Raw genomic sequence first — 22515 nt, 5'->3', positions numbered from 1 at the left:
CAAGGCTTTCATCCGCAGCTCAATGGAGTACTGCTCTCCCCTCTGGGCTGGTGCTCCTGCCTCACACCTAGCTCATCTTCACGCTGTTGAAACCAAAGCGTTCAGAATCATTGGAATCTCCCGCGATGACGCTATCTCCGAGGGCCTTTCACTTAATCACCGCAGGCAGGTTGGTGGTCTTTCCGTCTTCTACTGACTCCTCTCCGGCCTTGCTCCCCCAGCTCTCTCTGCGCTCTGTCCCCCAAATATTCCTGCAGGTCGCACAAGATCTGCCTGCAACCCTCTTATGGTTAAACTGCCAAAATCAAGACTTTCTGCTCACCTTCACTCCTTCATTCCTCTTTTCTTCCGCCTCTGGAACAAACTCCCTCACTCTCTTCAATCCCACTCCTCCATCCAGGTCTTTAAAACGGCTGTTCACCACCATCTCTTATCTTCCCCAATCCAAAACCTTGATCTTTTCTACCCCTGCTAATTTCACCCCAAATCCACTTTTTTGAGGTGACCTTTGACTTCTTTCCTGGAAGTCCTTGGTGTCCTTGCGTTTTATACCTATCCTGCCTCCCCCCAGGCCCTCTCCCTCCAAAAACATCTCCCGATGTCCCTGCTCTCAAATGTTGTGTTTGTGTGCTTCCTCCCCTTCTCTCCCCATCTTGTCGACCGCTCCCCTTTTTATATACTTTGTTTGCTTGTTTGTTTGATAAATGTTAGCTCTTTCACGAGGCTCGACTCTGTATACAAAAAAAAAAAAAAAAAAAAAAAATTCAAGTCAACCGGGTGAAAATTGAGGCTTTTAGAAATTTCAATAAAGTGGTTGACCTTTGGCCTATGTTAACCTTTTGGCCTATGCTGATCTCAAAATTAGTTGTTGGTTGAATTCAGTTAACTGATATGTAAATCCCATTCAAATTTCAAGTCAATCAGATGAAAATTGAGGGTTTTAGCAAATTGAAATTGTTCTTGACCTTTGGCCTATGTTGACCTTTTGGCCGATGCTGATCTCAAAAATAGTTGGTGGTTGAATTGAGTTTGCTGAAATGAAAATCCTATTCAAATTTCAAGTCAATCGGATTAATATTGAGGATTTTAGAAATTTGAAAAAAGTGGTTGACCTTTGGCCTATGTTGACCTTTTGGCCTACGCTGATCACAACAATTGTTCGTGGTTGAATTCAGTTAGCCGATATGAAAATCACATTCAAATTCAAAGGCAATCAGATGAAAATTGAGGATTTTAGAAATTTGAAATTGTTGTTGACCTTTGGCCCATGTTGACCTTTTGGTCGATGCTGATCTCAAAAATAGGTGGTGGTTGAAGTCAGTTAGCCGATATGTTAATCCTCTTCAAATTTCAAGTCAATCGGATGAAAATTGAGGATTTTAGAAATTTGAAAAAAAGTGGTTGACCTTAGGCCTATGTTGGTTGGTTGAAAAGTAGTTGATCTTTGAACAACATAGGCCAAAGGTGAACCACTTTTTTCAGATTTCTAAAATCCTCAATTTTAATCCGATTGACTTGAAATTTGAAAAGGATTTACATTTCGGCCAACTGAATTCAACCACGAACCTTTTGTCCTCCGCTGATTTCAAAAATAGTTTTTAGACCTTTTGACCTCAAAAATATATAGGATTTTGTCGGACCACGAACTCTACCATTTGGTGAAGTTTCGTGTAGATCGGTTTCCAATTTTGACCTGCAGGCAAGTATAAGTGAGCACACACACACACACACACACACACACACACACACACACACACACACACACACACACACACACACCCACACACACACACACACACACACACACACACACCGAAGTGATTAAGTAACAAACAGACAGACAGACAAACGGACTCAAATGCAATACCCTCTCCTCAGGCGAGGGTAACTAGAGCGAAGTCGATGGTGCACCATCGCAAATCCCCACACGTCCCACCTAAAGCATAGTTGAAAGATGGCAAAACGTTTCACTGGGAATGACCCGATATCAAATTGTGGAGTTAAAATTTTTCCTCCGTTTTTACATCTGTGAATGCAAGTCCCCACCCTCTGGGGCATGAACCCGGGGTGAAAAACAAACCGTTATGTGTTTCATACGTCTCCCAAGTTGATTGCATATACAAAATGTCATTTAAAAATGTTGAAATAATGTGCCCGTATTTGAATTTTTGGGGTTTTTGACCTTTCGACCTTGCCTTTGGGGGCCAATTTGTGAAGTTTTCTTGTTCTCAAAGTTTTGTTCCGGTGGCACTTTTAAGGATCATAACCGAACCTCAGACAGTTTCCAACTGCAGTTGGCTTGTTGTAATATTCCATGGGATGGTTTTTAAGATATCTGTAAGGTTCTTTCTTTATCATTCCCATGGCTCCAATTATCACTGGTACAATTTTGGAGCTCTTCAGCTTCCAGGACCTTTTCACTTCAGTTTTCAGATCTTGGCATTTGGTCATTTTCTTGATTTCTGCATTGCTTAGGCCAATATCACTGAGGACTGAGACCACAATGAGCAATGCCTTCTTTTTAGCCCCCATTGGACTTATATTAGTCCAAAACGGGGGCTTATGGATTGTGTCTCGTCTGTCCGTCCGCAACCATATCTTGGAGATGTATGGACCGATTTTGTTCATACTTGGCACGAAGGGATATACATTATGGTATACATATGCACATCATTTTGTTTCGCGATGCTATCAAAGATGGCTGACTGGCGACCATATTAGTTGTAAAAAAGAAAAAAAAAACCCCAGTATTGAACACGTCCTCAACCATTTCTCGGACATGCATTTACCGATCTTGTGCAAACTTGACACACAGATAATGAATGATGGCTTACACATGCACGTCATTTTCTTTCGAGATTAGATCCAAGATGACCAACTGGTTGCCATTTAATTACATACACATGTCCCCAACCATTTCTTGAACAAGCATGGATCGATTTTGTTCAACCTTGGCACAAGCACTGTACATGATGGCGTACACATGCCCCTCACTTTATCTTGCGATCTCATCAAAGATGGCCGACTGACCGTCTGGCGGCCATTTTAGTTGTAAAAAAAACCCGATATTGAAAATGTCCTCAACCATTTCTCAGACACGCATTTACCGATATTGTTCAAACTTGGCACAAAGACAATATATGAGAGTATACATATGCAGATTTTTCTTTGTAATCCGACCAAATATGGCCAATTGGTGGCATTTAACGATGTACAACAAAATTACTAAAACCACGGGGGGTGTGACATTTTTTTTTCTGCTTGTCTTTTTTGTACCGCAGCACTACATCTGGTCACAATGCTTTGTTTTCTATGTTCATGCTTGGTGGGATTATTAGGTCATATCTAAGCATTACTCCCTTGTTTTCAGTGATTGCTTTTGGTTCATGTTTCCACGAGTTTTCTAGAACTGGGATAGTGAGACTTTTGCAGACGTGCCAGTGGATTAATCGACATACTTTGTTGTGTCTTTGGGTGTACAGCTGCTCTGACATGAGCTTTTTTTACATCCCGATAGGAGGTGGCTGTTTCTACCTCACAAAACCTAAACCTGTCTGACAGATTGCCTCAGTCCCACCATTTTCTTAATTTTCCAGTTGTCAGTGTACATGTATATCTGTTTATATTATTTTCATGTTTTTCTTTTGTCTTTTTTGTAATTGCTGGGGCTGTTCTCATTGTTGTTTCAGTTTCTTGTGTGACGTCTTCCATTGGAAATTTTTGCTTGGTGGATTAGGGATACCCTTTTCTGGTTTGTTCTCTTCGTGTTTGTTTACGTAGTGCGAGTTAAATGTGCGGCAGTCTCCAACAAAACAAGGTTGCACAAGATTCGTCACCAATAATGTTGTTGTGTTGCATTGCATTGCTGATAATGATAATTAAACCTTCGTATTATAAATAATGATAATGTTGAACACCGGCTAATGTGTGGTGGCCATTAGATTAAGTTTCTTTCAAAATCTCACCATACAAACAACATAAACATTATATAATCAATTATTAGACCCATGATTATGCCAACACTCTTTGTGAAAGACACATATGGGCCAAAAATGACTTTTCATATTTATGGCACATATCTTTCATATACGCTAAGCACTCGTAGATTTATCATTCTCTGAAACAAAGTAAAGGCAAGTGTTATCTAATTTGTGTGCGGAATTTGTGTGACAGCTTTTCTATGAGCTTTCGATCCTGGAAAAACCCTGGTTTTGCATCTTAATTCTTTTTCAAACTTTCATTTTCATACTTTCAATTATTTTCAAAATAAAATTGAAAAGAAAAGAATAGTACCACAGCCAATTCAGTGTGATTCATAGAAAAACAATGTTGACGAGTACCACACAGCTGAATCCAAAGGAGCGACAACATGCGTTTAGTCAAAATGGGAAGAATAACAGTTACTCAATGGTGATGCATTATGGAGCATCCTGTCCTGATGTGATGTCAGGATCCATTATTAGACCCATGATTATGCCAACAATCTTACACCTGTCTGACACCCCTCCTCCAGTGTCCTCAAACGTATTTTTGACTCGAAGGTCTCAAACTCATTTTGCAAAAAATGTTCGTTTCCCATGAATCGTACACTTTTCAAAATCCAATCTCACCCCTCCCCTCCAAATCCTCCCCATCACCCATCCCTTTCAAATCTCCCCCCTTGCCCCTTCCCTCCCCTCCCTCCTAAACTCCCCCCACACCCCTCCCCTCCGAGACTCTCCCTCGCTCCTCCCCTCCTAGACTCCCCTCTCACCCCTCCTCCTCAAAGCATCCTCCCTGCTTCTTCCCCCTTCCAACTTTCACCTGCATCTCCCCAAACCTTCTGCCTCGCTCTTCCCCCTCCTCAAATAACACCTCACTGTGCCTCACCCAATCTCCATCAAACCTTTTGTCCGCCCAATTCTTCCCTTTCTCCAAGCTATTCTGAAATCTCTGAAATCTCTGACACACCTTCAACAGCTCTCCCTACCTCTTCCTCCTCTTCCACATCTTACCCTACCCCTCCCCCCCTGTTCTGGACCCGATGCTCCCCCTTCCTCTTCATTAACGGTATGGACCTCAAACATCCGGGGCCTTCGCTCAAACTTGACTGACCTCTCCATACAGGTTGCTTCTGACAAACCAGATGTGATCTGCTTAACAGAAACTTTCCTCCTTCATGATGTCTCTGATGCCTTGGTATCTCTCCCAGGTTACTCCCTCCTCCGGTATGATAGACCTGAGCCTCGTCCTGGAGGTGGGGTTGCTATCTTTATAAAAAACTCTCTTCCTCACTCGCCCTCCACTGCCCTCTCTCCACCTCACCCCCAGGAATACCTTTGGCTACGGCTTCCCCTTCGCTCCCACCTTTTGTTCATATGTGTGTTGTACCGTCCACCAAACAGCGATGACTCCATCTACATCTCACTGTCTGATAATATGGACCAACTTCTATCTACCCATCCTAACTCTCTCTTCCTCATATGTGGTGATTTCAATTGTCACCATGCCAGTTGGCTGGGTGTGGGTACCTCTCTCACCAGCCATGGCTCTTCAGCAAAGGACTTCTGCGACTCACTGGGACTGACACAATCTGTCAATTTCCCGACCCGGATCTCAGTCAACGGAGCATCTTCTCTTCTGGATTTGGTTATGACAAACTTCCCTGAAAATGTCTGCTGCTCTTCTTCTGCTCCAATCGGCTCATCTGATCATGTGCTTGTCAAAGTGGACATCACTCTGACCATTCTCAGAGAGCCTCCTCAGCGTCGACGAGTCTGGCATTTCACTCAGGCCAACTGGCACGGTCTTCAAGCAGCCATCAATCATCTGGACTGGTCTCCCATCTCTACCGCCTCTGACATCAACTCATCCTGGGAATTCTTTCAAAGTAAATTGCTCTCTCTCATGCACAGATTTATACCATCTCGTCTTCAGTTGTCATACCCTTCCTCCCGTCCATGGTACACGGAATCTTGTGGTGAGGCTGTTGCCCTGAAACAACTTGCTTTCGTCTCCTGGAAAGCAAATCCAACGGAAGGAAATCTCATTTCCTTTCACAAAGCCCGAAACAAGTGTGTGTCCACCCTCAGGAGAGCCAGGAAACAATATCTCACCATTCTCAAGACCGAACTCTCTTATCTGTCTCCCTCTTCCAAATCCTGGTGGCGTCTGGTCAAATCTGTTTCTGGTGTTTGTTCCCCCTCCATCCCCTCCCTCACCTCAAATGGCTTAACGGCTGACTCCGCACGTGAAAAAGCTGAATGCCTCAACTCTGTGTTTGCCTCTAAATCTTGTGTCCCAAACCCATCCCTCTCTGTACCCACCATACCCAGTCGTACCCAGCTGCTCCTGGACTCTGTGTCCTTTCCTCCTGACAAGGTGGAAAAGTTTCTGTCAACCCTCGACTCTGATTCTGCAACTGGTCCTGACGGCATCAGCCCACGGGTCCTAAAATCATGTTCTTCTGCTCTTTCACTCCCTCTTTCTGTTCTCTTCACCCTCTCTTTTGCTCAAGGTCATCTGCCATCTGCTTGGAAATCAGCCAACATCACCGGTTTGCACAAAAAAGGTGCAAAAACAGATCCCAGCAACTACAGACCAATCAGCCTTCTCCCAATTATCAGCAAAGTCATGGAATCCATCATTGCTTCAGATATTAAATCTTTCCTCTTCTCCAATGGCTTGATCTCTGATCATCAATTTGGTTTCAGACCTGGTCACTCTACTCTGGACATGCTGCTTCTGCTTTCTCAACAATGGATGGAGGTCCTCAACACCAAACAGGAAATTAGAGCTGTCTCCCTTGACATTTCACGTGCCTTCGATACGGTCTGGCACGCTGCTCTGCTCACCAAACTCTCCTCCTTTGGTATCCATGGAAATCTCCACGCATGGCTGGCGGACTTCCTCTCTGGTCGTAGTCAACGTGTGGCCCTGAATGGGTTTCTCTCATCTCCTCTTCCTGTTCAGGCTGGAGTTCCCCAAGGTAGTGTTCTGGGCCCTGTGCTTTTTCTGGTCTTCATCAATGATCTCTCTGACTCTCTTGAAAATCCTCTCTATCTCTTTGCTGACGACTCTACTCTCTGTCGCTCCATTCCTCATCCCTCAGATCGGCAGTCTGCAGCCTCCTCACTCTCTGCAGACCTGGACAAAATCACAGACTGGTCAAACAAGAGGAACATGTCTTTCAATCCTGACAAATCTCACACTCTTTCAATGTCTCTCCGAAAGGACCGACTGGACAACCCTCCCATCTACTTTCTCAACAATCCTCTCCAAGAAGTTCTGTCGCTCAAGCTTTTGGGTCTCACTATCTGCCATGATCTTTCTTGGGAAAACCACATTTCCAAGCTGGCCTCCAAAGCCAGTCGCCGACTGGGCATCCTCCGTCGTGCGAAGTCCTTCCTTGGCACACCTGAGCTCCTCACCACATACAAGGCTTTCATCCACAGCTCAATGGAATACTGTTCCCCCCTCTGGGCTGGTGCTCCTGCCTCACACCTTGCTCGGCTTCACGCTGTTGAGGCCAAAGCTTTCAGAATCATTGGAATCTCCTGCGATGTAGTCAACACCGAGGGCCTTTCACTCACTCACCACAGGCAGGTTGGTGGTCTTTCTGTCTTCTACCGACTCCTCTCCGGCCTTGCTCCCCCAGCTCTCTCTGTGCTCTGTCCCCCAATATTCCTTCAGGTCGCACAAGATCTGCCTGCAACCCTCTTATGGTTAAACTGCCAAAGTCTAGGCTCTCTGCTCACCTTCACTCTTTCATTCCCCTTTTCTCCCGCCTCTGGAACAAACTCCCCCACTCCCTTCAATCCCACTCCTCCCTCCAGGTCTTTAAAACAGCTGTTCACCACCATCTCTTATCTTCCCCCATCGAAAACCTTGATCTTTTCTACCCCCGGTAATTCACCCCAGAGTCCTTGCAGTGTTCATATGTTTTATTCCTCTCCCACCTCCCCCCAAGTCCTCCCGATGTCCCTGCTCTCAAATGTTGTGTTTGTGTCCTTCCCCCTCTTCCCCCTCTCTTTTGTGTCCTTCCCCCTCTCTCCCCATCTTGTCTGCCGCTCCCCTTGTTTTTTGTGTTTTGTGTGTCGGTTTGTCTTTTTGTGTGATTAATGTTAGCTCTTTCACGAGCCTCGATCTTGTATACAAAGAAAAAAAAAAAAAAAAAAAAAAAAAACACTCTGTGAAAGACACATATGGGCATCCTGTCCTGACGTGGTCAGTCTGAAGTCAGCAGGGCCTATCACTTTCACATCACAGAAAGCTTGGTGGTCTCTCCGTCTTCTACCTTTTTGGTTTTGTACCCTCCGCCCTCTCCGTGATCCTCTCCCCTCCCAGGTTTCTGCAGGTTGCAAACGGTCCACCATCAACCCCATTCCAGTAAAACTCCCAAAATCCAGAGTCACTGCTCACCTCCACTCATTTATTACCTTCGCAAAAGCGGAAGGTTATGTTTTGATCGCTGTGTATTTATTTGTATGTCTGTGTGTGTGTGTGTATGTTATTCGCATAACTCAAAAAGTATTCAACCGAATTGCATGAAATTTGGTGGGATGATTGGTTATTATACGGGACACATTTGATTAGATTTTGGGAGCAATCGGGTCAAAGGTCAAGGTCAAGGTCACGAAAAGGTCAAAATCGTATTTTTACCAAGTACAGAACAGTAGCTGCGGCGAAGGTATGCGCTCTACCGAGTGCCCGTTCTAGTTCCTCTTGTTCCCCATCTGTGGAACCAACTTCCACATTCTCTTCAATCTCATTCTTCCCTCCAGGTCTTAAAGACATCTATTCACCACCATCTCAGATATTTCATCCCCATCCAAAACCATCATCTTTTCTACCCCATTAATCTCCTACCCTCACCTCCAAGCACACATCCTTCCAAATTTCCAGTTTTTCCTTCCTAAGAGTTTCCTTCCTTATCCATCATGTCTACCCCATGCATTCTCCCATGCCCCTCATTCCTCCCCATACCCATTGCTTTTCCAAGTCTCCCTCTATTTTTTCTTTCAAGTCTGCTGTTGGCGATTCCCCCTCTCTCTGCTGTTCCTTTTGTTCTGTTGCATCCCGATTTGTTCAGTGTTTTAGCTCATAAAACGAGCCTTGACTCCATACAAAAAAAAAACTGTTCCTTTGAATTCATTGTGACCCAGGGCTCACCATCTCCTTTATCTGCTCGCCCGATGCCAGTTTTTAGCAGCTGCCATGTTGAATATATACTCTTAAGAAGAAGAAGAGGAAGAAGAAGAAAAAGAAAAAAAAGGTTCTCATTTCAGACATCTAGCGATCCCAAAAAGCCTATAGGATAATGAGACTGGTTCTCTCACCAATATGCATTCGTCTAGCATTCAATAGCAGTTTGGTAAGAAGAAAGGATGTCATTGGGAAAGCAAGAAAGGATGTCATGAGTGAAGAAGAAGAAGAATAAGAAAAAAAAGAAAAAAGGAAAGGTTGAAAAGTACATCCAAAAAAAGGAAAGGATGTCATTAGTGTGAGTGCTCATGGGCTAAGAGTCATAAAGACAATGCATTACTCCTCACCACACATTGAGACCAATGAAATTCATCCAAGAGAAGATATAATCTCCACCAATGATCATTCCCACATAGGTCACGAGCACATTCTGCAATACAAGGAATAACAACTGGGGAGATAGTCTCCACATCGTTCTCAAGCATCATTTACATGGAACTGCTTTCCTACCAACCACAAATATTGCAGACGCTGCCATTTTAAACGTCTCTCTCCAAATTCCCATATTTTCAAATGCTTCAACCATAGCCCTACAGTTTCTGCTATGATTGGTACCTTAAAGCAGCCGATAATGATAGTGGTGAGAGCAGAGTTCTGCTGTGTGCATGTGATGATAGCAGTAAGTAGTACGAAGCTGTGAAAGTAAGGTCAGGGCATATACAAAGGAAAACGGAGAAACACATTAGATAAAGAAAAACAAATGTGAATTGGGTAGCAAATAAAGAATCACGATTGGCCTTGCTGGCACAATGTGAATTTTACTTGCGATTACAACTTCTTTCAAAAAGTGGTGAATACAGTTCAATTTATGGAAGCTGTTGCATTTAAATAAAAAAAGGTGCAGCACACATTCAGCTTGTAATCGTGAACACAGTTGCCTTATGTAATACAGGCAGCTTTTCCTTGAACGAGGCTGCAATCAGCAATTCAGCAATTCAACCAACAGCAACAAATGAGGGGAAAAAGGTCAACAATTTATGGTAGGAATGAAATGAAAATCATTTAGGAGTTGTCAACAAGTTTACAGATGGTATCTTTGACTGCCCATTTATCCTCAAAAAGTGGTAAATTGTGATTCATTTTATAAAAACAATGTTCAAGTTTTAATCTTGTGCTCACAACACCTTTAAAAGTAAGTAATACATGATGAGAGGTAACAGCAACGTTCTCCATTTTTGCCCTCCTGCACTTGTAGATTGCAAACTTAGCTTGACCAATTATAAAATTTGCTAAAACTACTTTCTTAAAGGAAGTGGGGCCAGTAAGACCAAGGATAAAAAACATTGTCATTACCCAGAATGTCAAGTTTGCTAAAACTTTGTTGGAGGAGATGAAATAAGGTTTTCTGGCGTCTACATTCTCAATATATATATTGTTGCGGTTGTGCCATAAAGGCAAACTCCCTATAGTCAATTGCATGACAACATGTAGCCTGCAGTAGTCAGTTATGTCTTATTGAATGTAAAGATTAGCCCTTTCCCATTGAGTAGTAAAAAAATACCAAATATGTGTTGAGTTAGGCAGGATGTCAAACCTTAGTTGGTTAAGGGAAGCCATAACACCAGATGTGCAGAAAGGCGTGGCCAAAAGCACGGCCCACGTGACCAATGGCGAGCCGGGAACCCGTCGCCATGATGCGACAAGCCTCAGCCAATGGGAGGCTCTGGAACATTATGAAGGGCATGGCCAGTTCTGATAATAGCCCACGCACAGGCATTATCATCTCTCTTGCTTTTTGGGACTTCACGGAGGACACACCTGAGCAATTGCCCCTTTCGCCACGCCCATGACGAGGAGACCTCGCTTGCTTTTTCATATCTCCCACGACACGTGTTTGGCCTTTGTTCGACGCCCGACACCCATCGCGTCTGGGCCGATCTTTTGCACCATCCGGCTGACCCGCAAGCATTGGCATTTTCTACACGACTCACCTGCGCTGAAGTTCATCTACCTGTGCTAAGTTCGACCGTGCCAACTTCGAGGCGGCGGTTCGTCCGGCGGACCTGACCTCATCGAACTGCAAGCCGTGCACACCAGACCACATGGTCACCAGCGAGGAATCCCAGCACGTACATCGGTACGCCCTTTAACCAGAGTGTTATTCCCTGAGTGTGTGTCAGAGTGTGAAGGCGCCAGTGGGGTTTATTAGGATAGGTAAGAATGGTTAAGGCAAATCTTCGTCTCTGTTTCTCTGTGCCTTCCAAATAAAAGGCTGTACATTTTGTTCTTACTTCCAACCTGTTCGGTACGTCTTTTCTCCATTGGCCTAGCATCATCCGGGACCGAATTTGGCTAGACTCAGGTCCATAAATCTCATGGGGCTTTCCACACCATGCAAAACCGCTCGGCACGCAATTGAATAAGGAGTGTGAAAGTGAGGGTTTGATCGCCGTCTTCGGTGACGTGTGCACCTTGAAGGTATTCGTGATTTTCCGGTATTAACCGAGGGGAATCACGTAACAAAATTGTTGTGCAAGAAGGGGGTTTTGAACACAGCCCCCGCAACAATATATACATTGTCAACACATACATATACATATGTATATACATATACATATGTACATATGTATATTTTTCCCTCATCAATCTACACTCAATACCCCATAATGGCAAAGAGAAAACAGGATTTTAGAAAGTTTTGCAAATTTATTAAAAAGAAAAAATTGAAATATCACATTGACATAAGTATTCATACCCTTTGCTATGACACTTGAAATTTAGCTTAGGTGCCTCCCATTTCTCTTGATCATCTTTGAGTTGTTTCTACACCTTGTTTGGAGTCCACCTGTGGTAAATTCAATTGATTGGACATGATTTGGAGAGGCACACACCTGTCTATATAAGGTCTCACAGCTGACAATGCATATCAGAGCAAAAACCAAGCCATGAGGTCGAAGGAACTGCCTGCAGAGCTCAGAGACAGGATTGCATCGAGGCACAGATCTGGGGAAGCCTACAAAAAAAAATCTCTGCTGCATTGAAGGTTCCCAAGAGCACAGTGGCCTCCATAAGTCTTAAATGGAACAAGTTTGGAACAACCAGGACTCTTCATAAAGCTGGCCGCCCGGCCAAACTGAGCAATCGGGGGAGAAGGGCCTTGGTAAGAGAGGTGACCAAGAACCCGATGGTCACTCTGGTTGAGCTCCAGAGATCCTGTGTGGAGATGGGAGAAACTTCCAGAAGGACAACCATCACTGCAACACTCCACCGATCTGGGCTTTATGGCAGAGTGGCCAGACGGAAGCCAAACAGTTCAATCTTGGTTTCATCAGACCACATAATCTTGTTTCTCACAGTCTGAGAGTTTTTAGGTGCTTTTTTGCAAACTCCAAGCGGGCTTTCATGTGTCTTTCACTGAGGAGAGGCTTCCATCTGGCCACACCAAGCTTCACAATGCGTTTGAGTGCAATTATCCTCGTAGACCTGCCGTTGCCAAACATGGGCTGAAGCATGACCATGTTCCACTATGGGATAAATAAATAAAAAACCACCTGGAGGCCATTTTTCCCCGCAAGGCGGGGGTTGGCCTTTTTCGGGCACCGTGGTTGTTGTTTTTGTTGGTCCCCCTTTTTGAAGCAATGTTTTACGGCCGGATGCCCTTCCTGCCGCCAACCCTTTTTGCCACCTTTTACGACAAACAGGGAATTACCAGTGAACTGGTACTCAATTAGCCGACCTCGGAAGGATGACAGGCTGAGTCAACCCCCCTGGCGTTAATTCAGCGATCGACCAGGATTCGAACCCAGGATCCTAGGATCCTAAGCTAGCACCCTAGCCACTAGCGGGCGGCCGCTAACGGTCGCTAGCGGGTTATTTTCCACTATGGGATAGTGTCAGCATTTTAGGTGCAACCCCATGTGAAGCCAACGATATTGCATGATATCTCAAAAAGTTATGGACGGTTTCGGACGAAACTTAGTTGACAGGTTGTGTGTATAACAAGGACAAATTGATTCGATTTTGGTGAAGATTGAAATACGAGAATTTTAAATTTCTAAGCGATTCTTCACCATTGAACGATACGACCAAAAACGAGATATAGCATGATGTTTCAAAAGGTTGTGGATGAGTTATGATAAAAATTTGTTGGATGAATTGGTGACAAGGACAAGCCGATTAGATTTTTGTTCAGGTTCGGATCTGGCATATCAGTGGAATACAAAACGTAAACTGTTTGGCCTGGTGGAGGTATGCTCTCTACTGAGTGCGGTTCTAGTTTTTATTGTATCAAGCATCTTTAAAGGCTATCTATGTATCAAAAAAATGGTGCAATTTTTATACCATTTTGCTGATGCTCCTTCGGCAAACTCCTTTCTTCTCCCTTCAATTTGGAGTCCTTCCCATGCTTACTTAAAGGAGAACGGACACGACCAAAACAACTTTGCAGATTTCGAAACATAAACATATGTTAAACACTTCTATTGAGTTCATTTCACAAATATCTTCGCGGTGTTATTAGAATTTGTCATAATATCGCCGAACAAGCAAAATCAGTTTTGTCAAAACCGCAAACCGGAAATGACGTTTGCGAAGTAACCCAGTTTTTCGTTCTTAAAGCCTTGTTGGTTTCGTGACGATCAGAACATCGCTTTGTTTTCGTTACGATCAGTTGGAATCATGCCCAGTCGTTGTGTGGCTGCTGCTAGTGTGTGCCCGTACGTGTGGGGAGGTAAGTACGTGGACATACGTACGTTGACGTATGTACCAAAAATAAGGCCTCACTGTCCGGAAGTTCGCATATCGGAGTTACGATTAATCGCAAATTAGTTTTAATGGCCAAGTATTCAATTTTCAAACGGCGAGGCAGAAACAACAAACACACGCGGTTCCTTCGCTGTCGCTTGACCATACGTGCAAAGAAAAATTAAAACTTGCATCGTTCCTTCGGTCTTCGCTCTCGTCCTTCGCCGTTCCTTCGCTCTCGTCCTTCGCTGTTCCTTCGTTCACGTACAAAACGTATGTGTTTGCTAAATAAATGGCCATAACTTGGTAACCACTTGTCCGATTAATAGCAAACCTTGAAAAGGCACATCCCCAGGTCCCCAGCAATATACCTGGCAAGTTTCACTTAGATCGGACCAGTGGTTGTCGAGAAACAGCGGTCACAGACATACACACAGACAGACACACAGACACACAGAGATTGCTTGCATTATAGAGAGTGCTATAATGATACAATTACAACTGATACACCTGCAGTGCTGCACTAAGTCAATAAAGTCGTATTTCGTTTCTGTGTTTCTATCCATTTCTTGCCTTGCCTCAAAAAGAGAACCATGACAATTACAACTACATGTGGGCAGCGTACAGCCCGAAGTGGAGATCGGTTTCTGAGGTTTGGGTCATGGAATGTAGGGACAATGACAGGGAGATCAGGAGAAGTGGTGGAAATATTGGTCAGAAGAAGAGTGGACATATGTTGTGTGCAAGAGACGAGATGGAAGGGAAGTGGTGTGAGAATGGTGAAGGGTAGGCAGGGACAGAAATACAAGTTTGTGTGGCAAGGGTGCCTGGAGGGCGTGAATGGTGTTGGTGTCCTGTTTTCTGAGGAGTTTGTACACAGTGTGGTGAGTGTGACTAGAGTGAGTGATAGGTTGATGATGGTGAAAATGATGATTGGAAAGCTCTTGGTGAACGTCATCTCGGGATATGCTCTGCAGGTTGGTCGAAGCGATGAAGAGAAGGACAAGTTCTGGTGTGCGATAGAGAAGCTGATGGAAAACGTGAAAGATGAGGAAGTTGTTGTGGTGGGAGGAGACCGAAATGGACATGTGGGAAGGAGTATGGATGGTTTTGACGTTCATGGGGGTTACGGATATGGTGTGAGAAATGGAGAAGGTGAAAGGATTTTGGAGCTTGCTGATGGAGCTGATTTGTTGATTTGTAATACTCAGTTCCAGAAAGAGGATAATAAGCTTGTTACATACACGTCAGGTGGGTCGACGACAACCGTTGACTACCTGATGGTGCGTAGGCGAGATAGGGGGCACCTCCGGGACACAAAGGTGATCCCGGGGGAGGAGGCTGTTTCATAGCACCACTTGGTTGTCTGTGACGTAAGGGTGAAAGGTGCGAGGAGAGCTCGGCGGGTGAAGTACCAGCCGAGAATGAAGGTAGGGAGGCATTAAAAGAGAGGCTGAGTAGGGTCGAGGATGATGTGGTTGAGCTTGAAAGTGGTTGGATGTCAATGAAAGCTCGTCTGTTGGGAGCCGTTGGTGAGGTATGTGGATGGACAAAAGGACCTCCGAGGCACTCGGAAACATGGTGGTGGGATGATGAAGTTGGAAAGAGGATTGACGAGAAGAGGAAGAAGTTCAAGGAGTGGCAGAAGGCAAAGGGTACGGGAGCAGAAACAGCAGAGCATGAAAGTTATAAGGCAGCCAGGAAGGCTGCAAAGAAAGAGGTAGCAAAGGCGCAGGAGGCATGTAGGAAAATGTTCGGAGAACGCTTGGATTCGGAAGAGGGTCAGAAAGCAGTATTCAGGATTGCAAAGCAGATAGCGAAAGAGAGGTGTGATGTGATGGGGGTGAGTTGCTTGAAGGATGAAGTGGGACAAATCGTTGTCGACCCAGATGGAATTAAAGGAAGATGGAAAAGATATATGGAAATGCTGTTGAATACAGAGAATGAATGGGATGGCAACATAGAGAGTAACCCAGTTTTAGGACCGGCAGAGAAGATAACTGAGAAGGAAGTTGAGGAAGCGATAAAAGCAATGAAGGGTAGAAAAGCGGGAGGGCCGACGGGAGTTGTGGGAGATATGTTGAAGGCAGCAGGAAGTTGGGGTGTGAAGAGAATGACAGAGATCTGTAATCTGGTGGTGAAAGAAGGCCGCATTCCAGTGGATTGGGAACTGAGTACCCTCGTCCCTCTATACAAGGGGAAAGGTGACCCTCTGGAGTGTGGCTCGTACCGAGCGATAAAGTTATTGGAGCATGGAATGAAGGTATTGGAAAGGGTGTTGGAGAGGAGGATAAGGAAGAAAGTGAAGATCGACGAAATGCAGTTTGGATTCATGCCAGGAAGAGGAAAGACAGACGCGCTTTTCATTGTGAGGCAGTTGCAGGAGAAGTACATGGAGAAGAGGAAGAAGTTGTTTCTTGGGTTTGTTGATCTGGAGAAAGCATTCGATCGGATTCCACGCAAAGTATTGACATGGGCATTGAGGAAGTTAGGAGTGGAGGAATGGTTGATCAGAGTAGTGATGGCAATGTACAAAAGAGCGCGCACAGCTGTAAGGACGAAGGACGGGAACAGTGGTGAGTTTGAGGTGAAGGTGGGAGTGCATCAGGGGTCGGTACTAAGTCCACTACTATTTGTAGCTGTGATGGAGGTGCTGGCTCAGAACATAAAGGAGGGTTTACCGTGGGAGTTGTTGTATGCAGATGATCTGGTGTTGATTGCGGAAAGTATGGATGGACTGAAGGAAAAGATGAACACGTGGAAGGAATGTATGGAGACAAAAGGTCTGAAGGTGAATATCGGAAAGACGAAGGTGATGGCAAGTGGTAAAGCATGTGGCGAGGTGGAAAGAACTGGGAAGTGGCCCTGTGCTGTGTGTCGGAAGGGTGTCAGAGTGAACTCCATTCAGTGCACAATGTGCGCTGAGTGGGTTCACCAAAAATGTAGTGGTCTGAGAGGGTCATTAACCAGTGTGGCAGCTACATTCAAATGTAAGGTGTTCACAGAGGGAGCTGCAGATGGAGGAAATGTTGAGTTGGATCTTGGAGACGGCGTGAAGCTGGAAGGTGTGAAAACATTTTGCTACCTCGGAGACATGCTGAATGGAGAAGGTGGATCAGACTCGGCAACGGTTGCTCGAGTGAGATGTGCATGGAAGAAGTTTCGGGAATTGAGTGGCGTGCTGATGATGAGGGGAGTGTCGTTGAAGCTGAAGGGAAAGGTGTATGCTGCATGTGTGAGAAGTGTTATGATTTATGGGAGCGAGACATGGGTAATGAACGTAGAGCAGCAACGAAGGTTGGAAAGGGTGGAAATACGAATGGTTCGACGGATGTGCGGAGTATCGTTGAGAGAGAGGAAGACAAATGATGAATTGCGAAAGATGATGGGAATAGAGCCTGTGATTGATGCTGTGAAGAGAAACAGTTTGAGATGGTTTGGTCATGTGTTGAGGAAGGATGAAAGTGACTGGTTGAGAAGAGTGATGGAAATGAATGTAGAAGGAAGTAGAAGACGGGGAAGACCGAGAAAGACTTGGCTAAAGATGGTGGAAGAAGAAATGCGGGCAAGGGGGTTAAACAAGGAGAGATGCAGAAAATAGGGCAAAATGGAGAAGATTGTCATGGGGACCGCAAGGCTAACCCCCGCTCTAGCAGGGAAAATGGCCTTTAAAATGCATGTTGTTGTTGTGTATCCATTTCTTGCCTCACGGCACCGAACATTAATTAAATATTAGTTATGTATTCCATTGACCAGAAAAAGAAACTTTTTCAATTAAAAAAAGAGCCATAAAAATGAATACCATTCAGTATTTTGGAGGCGCCCGAGATCAAAATCGATCGCCATTGTGTCTGTGTCCGACGATTTCTCTTCTTCACTCTCTGGACGGTATGGTTCGAATCTGTATGGGAGAATCGAGTGAGATTCCCCAAGATTATTAACTTTCTCTTCATTTTCCGCATCAGATTGGTCAGAAATATCGCTGATATCCAGACTTACGCAACTATCGGAGTCGGTGTCTGCCATTGTTTACTATTGCGCAGTCACATCGGCTTCCTCCGATGACGTCACGATGATGATGATAGTCATCACCAGATGCTGGCCGGCGCGAGAGAAATCGTCTGCTATTGGCATTTTAAAACTCGGATACCTCACGATTCACGCATGCTAGAGGAACAATTTTTGCGCCAAACTTAATCTTTTTTGTTGCTACAATTAATTAATCTTAAGCATTTGATGTCTATACTCATGTCCGTTCCCCTTTAATACATAATAAATCCTTTTGATTTTACAGTTATTATAAAGATGACTTGCAGCAAAAACACTCACCCAGACATGCAGGAAGTGAAGAAGAGGAAAATGAATGAAGTATCCCTCCATCCTTCAAAATGTAGTGCCTGCAAAAAAAAAAAAAACAGAGGGAGAATTGTCATACAAGGATCATTCTTAACCAACATCCCATATGTTAAATGTGAAAAAACTTCGACTTAATAGCTTAGCAATATATATATATAATTATATATAAATAAATGAATGAATAAGAGACATAATATTATCATCTAACGATTTGAGAAACTTCAATCACAGATCTTCAGATTTGTAAAAATTGAAACATACATGCCATGTTCATTTTGTCCAAGTACAAGACTCCCAATAAGACGTTATTTACAGGCGGCAGGTGTTTGAGTTAAATGTTTTGATGCAACAAAGGTCATTCCTGCAGTATATCATCTATAGTCTAGTCTTGTGTAGGTTATTTTTTTCCTAAACTAGTCGAACCAAATAAATGACTGTAACTAACAAATACAGTCAGAACCCGACATTGGCTGAGGATACGTTTCTGGAAAATCCCACGAATGTCGAATCAGCGAATGTGGGGCATTGTTTGAATGGAAGAGAGGGAGGAGGGGGGGGGGGGGGAGGGGGGACATATTTTAATTTATTTTTTAACTGCATGGCCTAGGCTCGTAACAAATCGCTACGACACGTAGCTGCGACACGTAACAAATCAGGACACAACATAGCAAAGGGAACAGCAGGAAACAGGGGTAACGCCACCAGCAGGGCGGAGGGAGAAGATAGACGTAGACGGACAAACAAGGGATGCAGGCCACAATGAGGGGTAAGGGAGAATGCAAAGGGTGGACAAGATGGATACAAAAGCAACATTTTTGGGTGGGGTTACCAGGTGTAGAAAAGATCATGATTTTGGATGGGGGTTGACTTGAGATAGTGGTAAACAGCTGTGGACAAAGCACAGAGAGGGCAGAGGGTGCAAATCTTGACAAGGCACCACCAGGTTTTAGAAGAGGGAGACAAGTTTGAAAGCTCATTCTTGAGATTGGACAGATATTGTTTTCTGGCTCTCCATAGAGTAGACACACTTGTTGTCAGCTTTGTGGAATGATCTGAGATTGTCTTCAATTGAATTTGCCTTCCAGGAGGAGACTGCAATTTTTTTTTAAAGCAACTGCCTCAACACAGGATTCAGAGTACCAAGAGTGGGAGGATGGGTAAGATAATTGAAGAGATGGGATGAGTCTGTGCGCAAGAGACAGCAGGCTTCTGTGGAAGAGTTCCCAGGCTGAATTAATATCAGTGGTGGTGGATGTAGGAAAGCAGTCCTGATGTGTAAAGAAAGAAAGAAAAAAAATTAATATACTGTGTGTGTATACTACTGTGTTCAAAAAGTATCCGACCTTTATTTTTCGTGCGTAAAAAAAAAGAAGCTAGGGAGGCGTTGATTGGTGCACGTATGTAGGCGATCCTAATGCACATGCGTGAATTTTTTCACACCTGCAGAAGCTGTCATTCGACGGCAGACCGCCGATGAGTGAGGACATGTAAGCGAGCGCCGTCGGATTTTCGTTTTTGACAAAATGACGGAAAAACTTGAACAACGCTACTGCATCAAATTTTGTGTAAAGCTTGGCGATTCCCAAGTGGAAACGATCCGCAAGATTCAACACCGTTCATTCCATTATGAAGGAGGATTTGGGCTTCAGGAGAATCTCAGCGAAGTTCGTACCAAAGCTGCTAACGATTGAGCAGAAGCAACTCTGTTTGGAGATCGCACAGGACATGCTGGAGACTGTGAACAGCGATCCCAGCTTCCTCAACACAGTGATCACTGGCGATGAGTCCTGGGTTTATGGGTACGACCCAGAAACCAAGTTGCAGTTTTGATGCAAGTTTGATGAAACTCAAAATTTGATGCAGTAGCGTTGTTCAAGTTTTTCCATCATTTTGTCAAAAACGAAAATCCGACGGCGCTCGCTTACATGTCCTCACTCATCGGCGGTCTGCCGTCGAATGACAGCTTCTGCAGGTGTGAAAAAATTCACGCATGTGCATTAGGATCGCCTACATACGTGCACCAATCAACGCCTCCCTAGCTTCTTTTTTTTTACGCACAAAAAATAAAGGTCGGATACTTTTTGAACACACTACGTATATATTGTTGCAGATCTCGGTTTCGGCACTCCCTTTACCGAGGGGGGTTTAATCCCCTCGTCTTTTTCACTGGCCGTCCGAGTCCTAGAAGATATCGCGCTCCTTTGCGGGGTTGAGGTTGACCAGGGTGACTGGTCAATGGAGTCCCAGATACCTTCGCCAACCTCTCCGCAAAGCAGGACGATACTTCTGCTCGAACCGCGGATGTGATGGTAATTGCCGAGCGGTTTAGCAACCCACGATCCGAGCCGTTAGCAAATAGACAAACCCGATTCTGAGCGGTTCTAATCGTGCCACCGATATTCAATGGGGAAAAGACAAAGACGATCGGACGAGAGGAAGCAAAATAATGAGAAGGGTGAAGGAAGAACAAACAGATTTATTAACTATCTAAAAGAGGAAACGAAAGAAGGGAATATACAAGGAGAGGAAATAAAAGGACATAGGGCAACCTTATACACTCTTATATAACACGCCCCTGACAATACAAACAGACTCACACGAAAGGTAGCTGGTAGGGGAGGAAGGTCCAGGCGGAGGTTTCCAGGCGAGGGGATGGTCCAGGCTCCGTGTCCGCGGGTGAAGGACGGCTGGCAGCTTGACATCGTTGGCGTGCGACCAGACCTTACAAACGCGAGGGGCTGGGATGAATGCACGTATAGCATACCGAACGCTCTCAAAACCACGGCAGTTCGTATTGACAACGATCGTCCCAAACGATCGTCTGCGCAATGTTCTTAAGTTCGCCGCCTCTGCGCTATTCTCTCGCCTCTGCCGATCTCGTTCATCTCCCTCGGTCTCTGCTCTCTCCTCCTGTGAAAGCGCGTGTGCTCGCGCTTTTAATGGAAGCCTCGCGTATCAAGCCGCAACCGCTTTGCTCCGCCTACCCGTGAACACGCCTCGGCCCGGATTGGTCACAAGGGTTCATTCGTACCTCCCCTCGTGACGCGTCGATGGGGCCACGCCTACGTTCCTGGCCGCTCCTCCCTTTTTCTCCCACTCTGACCGTGTGCGTAATGGCGGCTTGGGGCCAGCAAACAAACCAAAAAGGCAGCGAACGCTGCAATACGGCTACTGGCACGTTGGAGAGAGAGAGAGATGATTGGGGATAATTGAAGGGGCCTATCTTATTTGATTAATACAATGCAGATTCAACTATTGGAAACAGATCCTTACCTGAAACACATACTAATGAAATAACTAAAGAAGATCCTATGGTACATGGCCTAACTAGGATGCAACCTTTACAAAGGGGGATATTTACAAGAATTATTATTTTACAAAGTGAAGGTTCTAAAAACCGTAACAATATATATATATATATATATATATATATATATATATATATATATATATATATATATATATATATAGTTACGTGAAAAAGTAAGTACACCCCATGTAAAGTTTTGACTTTTTTAACGTATTTCAACATACAGCTATTTGATCTTCATTTCAACAATATTGATAGATAAAGGTGATATAAAATAACAAATATCATGAAACATTTACATTTTGTAGACCATTGTATAATTTAAATAAACATAAATGCAAATTTCGCATGTGGAAAAAGTAAGTACACCCCTACATTTATCACTACTTCAAATACCTAAAATTAGAATCAGGTGCACCAGCTCAGGTGCAAATGGTTAGAACATCGTTAGAGAGGATCTTGGAGGAACCTGTCTTATTTAAACCTCAGACATTTAGTTTGGTTTGCTCTTTGTTGTTGAAGTGTGCGGCATCACCATGCCTAGTTCAAAAGAGCTCTCTGAGGCCTTCAGAAAGAAGGTTATAGATGCCTACGAGTCTGGGAAGGGATTTAAAAAGATCTCCAAACAATTTGAAATCAATCATTTGACTGTCCGGAAGATCATCTACAAGTGGAGAAGATTCTAAACAACTGCCAACTTGTTCAAGCCAGGCCACCCCAGCAAGTTCAGCCCGAGAGCAGACCGCAAGATGCTGAAAGAAGTCTCTAAGAACCCCAGAATGACATCACGGGACCTACAGGTAGCTCTTGCCACAGTTGATGTCAAAGTGCACGAGTCTACCATTAGAAAGAGGCTGCACAAATTTGATCTACATGGGAGGTGTGCCAGGAGGAAACCTTTGCTGTCCAGGAGGAACATCAGG

General features: G+C 44.4%; 1 protein-coding gene across 5 annotated transcripts in view; it reads right to left on the bottom strand.

The window, feature by feature from the left end:
* The window catches only part of LOC137412550 (nucleotide sugar transporter SLC35D1), a 71826-nt gene that overhangs the window by 6248 nt on the left and 43063 nt on the right, over positions 1–22515 (bottom strand). For 3 of the 5 annotated variants that reach the window (XR_010981507.2, XM_068097883.2, XM_068097886.2), the window contains 3 exons: positions 18256–18323; positions 9799–9877; positions 9531–9613 (listed from right to left, as the gene is read on the bottom strand). Coding sequence is in view for 4 of the 5 variants with exons in the window: in XM_068097883.2 (XP_067953984.1) it covers positions 9531–9613; positions 9799–9877; positions 18256–18323 (230 nt within the window). In the remaining variant the exon portion in view is untranslated. Of the gene's footprint in view, positions 1–9530; positions 9614–9798; positions 9878–18255; positions 18324–20879; positions 21004–22515 lie in introns of all 5 variants that reach the window. The other 2 variants (XM_068097882.2, XM_068097885.2) reach the window with 1 other exon arrangement.

This window comes from Myxine glutinosa, chromosome 2, assembly GCF_964187855.1.
Source record: "Myxine glutinosa chromosome 2, kmMyxGlut1.1, whole genome shotgun sequence".
In the NCBI taxonomy this organism is placed as follows: Eukaryota; Metazoa; Chordata; class Myxini; order Myxiniformes; family Myxinidae; genus Myxine; species Myxine glutinosa.
This window is presented reverse-complemented; position numbering and strand designations above follow the sequence as displayed.